At 42.4% G+C, this 3,655-nt stretch overlaps 1 protein-coding gene across 1 annotated transcript; it reads right to left on the bottom strand.

The window, feature by feature from the left end:
- Positions 1 to 1,577: 1,577 nt before the first annotated feature.
- Positions 1,578 to 3,397, bottom strand: LOC135625946 (pentatricopeptide repeat-containing protein At3g61360-like). Its single transcript, XM_065131101.1, has one exon. The coding sequence runs from the start codon at positions 3,352 to 3,354 to the stop codon at positions 1,867 to 1,869; it is 1,488 nt and encodes a 495-aa protein (XP_064987173.1). The 5' UTR covers positions 3,355 to 3,397; the 3' UTR covers positions 1,578 to 1,866.
- Positions 3,398 to 3,655: the final 258 nt, after the last annotated feature.

Genomic DNA, 3,655 nt, shown 5'->3' with positions numbered 1-3,655 from the left:
GTGTTATTGATATAGTGTAAAAGCTTGAATGTAATATCCTCATGAAGCACAATACAATCAAGAATCTAAAATATGTGACCTTGTGGTGACTTTATAACATGTTGTAAAAATGTGAAACCATGTGCTCTAAAATGCTTACATGTAAATTATTAGTGGAAAAGTCATCTAATTCTATATAACAAAATGCTTATATGTAAATTATTAGTGGAAAACTCATCTAATTCTATATAACATTTTTATCCCTTCTCACTTCCAATGCAAGGCTAGTCAAAAACATCACAATTAATTCATAGTCACAGGGTCTTGTCCATTGCAAACATGTCCTCTTTATAGTTCATTTCGTCAATTCAAGAAATTTTGTTGGCATTCAATTCTTTGTAGCCATTGACATGCAAACTAGAGGAAAAAGAAGCCAGAAATGTATCCTCTTTCTGGCGGTTCATACCAATGACCCGTAGTAGTCATCTTAATATGGTTCCCGACAAAGAATGCAGGGTTACTCGATGTCATGTCAGAATAACAAAAAAAGATGGCCATCTTAATATAGCCATCTTTGTAGCTATGAACCTGTTTGCCTTGATGAGTCCAGGCTCAAATATCAAGCTGGACCACAGAGGTGCATAAACCGCATAAACCAAGTGGTCATGAATCTCATTCTTGTTCAAACCACAAAAAGGCATTGCTATTGCAGTACAAAGAAACAAACAATTGACCTGGTGATAGACATTGGTCATGTACTTAGACTGGATTGAATCTAGAAGTTAGAAATAAGCTGTATACTGGAATTGTGTACAAGGGAGGACAGTTAAGTGAGGTACCAGTACTTTCTAGTAATTCTCTGATAACATCAATGCACTTAATTTGGATGACTTAATTAGTTAAAGAGTATCATCTGGATTTGTGACCATGTTTGAGTTATCAATGTGAATCTAAGATAGGTAAATGACTCAAAATATGGATGTACACTCTTCTTACAACATTTCACGATTTTGTTTCTAGCGGCCTCAACTAACAAGCTAGAGACAGTTCACGATTGGCTGATAAAGCAACAGAGTTATTTGAAGATTGTCACTGTTGTCTTCTGCAAATTATTTGATAAATTGCCATCATTCGTGTCATTGAATCACTACACAGTAAAGGCCAACCAAGTCACTAAGCTACATGACCTGTAAGATAAGCGGTCGGAAGGATGAAATATACATGATAATATATGTAACTCTGCCACGTTATGAGAAGATAAGGCCATACCTTGTGGGCATTGAAGGTTGTTAGCTCGAGCTTGTTCCAGTCATGTGTCGAAGGATTGAAATAGTGGATCTGCACCTGGATTTGTGATGGTGTGTGCAGGTCTATATTGCACTTAAAACCAAGAGATGCACTTTCAATTGTGGCTCTCCACTTAAATGAATAATCAATACAATGTAATGCACAAAGTCCATAAAGAATTACAAATCAACCGAAGGAGTATAAGTTAAATAACCACATCAAACATTGGTTCTACCAGAATTGCATACAACTATTTTAATACTTCATAACCAGTTCACCTACCACATCGTAACAAATAGGAAGGCAAAAAGGATCAAAGCAAGCACAATCTATCATTCAACTTGGTACCAAGATTATAAGCTACTTGATTCTTTGTTTTCATGTACTATGACAAGATTTTTGCGACACTAATTTATACATTATGAAGGCCATGCTTGACTGAATTCTTGAAAAGTGTTATGTCATGAGACTATCTTTCTTTGTGTTTAGTCAGATTTCACATGCATAACCCTCATAATGATCAGCATCATCTGAGCTGAGCCCTTTCAGCCATCAGAAGCAAGAATATATTGAAAGAAATGACCACTTCATGCCAGCTAGCTAAAATTGAGAGGGCACAAGTGCTTGCATTCTCTTTGTCATCTGATCAAGCTCCTCCATCATGTCTAACTTCTTAGTTCGCACTAGAAACCCCTCCAACACCCGGAAGGCCCTCTCAGATGGAACTCTCCCTCTATCCACCACTTGTTTAAAACACTTGTAGGCCTCCACCACATTTCCTTTGCAACATAGTGCTGTCACCAAAGAATCCAATGCATGCCTATGAGGACAAAATCCCTTCTCCACTAGATAATTCCACAAGCTCAAACCCAAATCAGCCCTGCTGTTCTCGCAGAATACCTTCATGAGCAGCATTACTGTACGTGTCCTTGGCACAAAGTTCTTCTCAACCATCCTTTTATAGAGCTTCCAAAACCCCTCTAGATCCTCATACTTCTTCATGCCACACAACAGCGTATAATAACTCACATCATCAAGCTGAATTGCCTTCTCCATCTCTTCCATAATCTCCAAAGCAGACCTAAGATTCCCCACCCTTACAAACGAGCCCATCAATGCATTATAAGCCCCTCTGTCAGGAACCAGTCCTCTTGCGACCATTTCATCAAACAACCTACGGGCATGCATTGGGTTCTTTGCAATGCCTGAACCATGAATCAAAGTGGTAAAGCTTTTGACCGTAGGTGAGCAATTATTCTTCGCCATCTCATCCAGAAGCCCCAAAGCATCAAAAAATCGCATTTTCTTGCAGTAGGCATCCATTCTAATGCAATAAGTTACTGCATCAGGTTCAAACCCCCGGATCATCATGTCATGATAGAAAAGATCGAACGCGACAAGATTCTGGGACTCCTTGAAGCCCAGAAGTAGGGTGTTGAGTGTCCGAGAGTTGGGTGGGAACCGGGAGTGAAACCTCCGGAAGATGGCACGAGCCTCGGAAACCCGCCCCTGGGTGCAGTAGGCTCTTAACAGCGCATTGAACTCGTCAAAGCTGAAGGAGAGACCGGCGGCGGCCCAGGCCCTCTCGGCGCGGTCGAAGGCATCGAGCGTTTCGTCGAAAGTTCGGAACTTTGCGTGGCGGGAGAGGAGCACGGCGAGGGACTTGGGGGTCAGGAGGGCAGGCTGGGATCTGGCGACGTCATCGATGAGCTCGAAGGCGGCGTCGAAATGGCGGGCGCGGGTGAGAATGTGGAGAATGGTGGCGAAGGCGGAGGAGGAAGGAGGGTGATCGCGGTGGCCGCGTAGGGAGAGGCGGAAGAGGTAGAGGGCTTTGGGGGCGGCGGCGTGGGCGGCAAAGAGGCGGAGGAGGAGGGAGTCGACGAGAGGGGAGGAAAGAAAAGGAGTAGGGATGTGGTGGCGAAGGACGGGGATGGGCTGGTCGTTGATGAGCTTGGCGAGGTTGTCGACGGAAGCGGCGATGGAGGAGGACGAGGGATTACCGGAGGTGAAGGCGGAGGCGGAGAAAGATGAGGAAGAAAGGAGCTGATGGCCCGGGCGAGGAAGAAAGGCGGTAACTTTTAGATTCATTGCGAAGCGCAATTGCAGTCTACCGAGAGTCGAGGAAACTTTGTAGCATTCGCAACTACTAATTAAAACAAGTCATTTTATTAAAGCAAGTCGCGACGTGTCACAAACGTAATAAAAAACGTTTTAGATAATCCCGAAAATATTTTCTTTAGGGAGGTACCTCATCTTTTTATATATTTCTTAAAACTTATTTTTATTTTTTATAATTTTTAAAATATCTTCTGACTAATTACCATTAAATATGTCTAAACAAGTCATATGAGCAGTTTTATTTAAGGGTGTAACATGTTGGGTGATCCCG

This window comes from Musa acuminata, chromosome BXJ2-10 (assembly GCF_036884655.1).
Source record: "Musa acuminata AAA Group cultivar baxijiao chromosome BXJ2-10, Cavendish_Baxijiao_AAA, whole genome shotgun sequence".
NCBI classification, from domain to species: Eukaryota; Viridiplantae; Streptophyta; class Magnoliopsida; order Zingiberales; family Musaceae; genus Musa; species Musa acuminata.
This window is presented reverse-complemented; position numbering and strand designations above follow the sequence as displayed.

Bases quoted from the DNA above. Each gene is read 5' to 3' on its own strand.
- LOC135625946 (XM_065131101.1), bottom strand. From the start codon at position 3,354: ATGAATCTAAAAGTTACCGCCTTTCTTCCTCGCCCGGGCCATCAGCTC.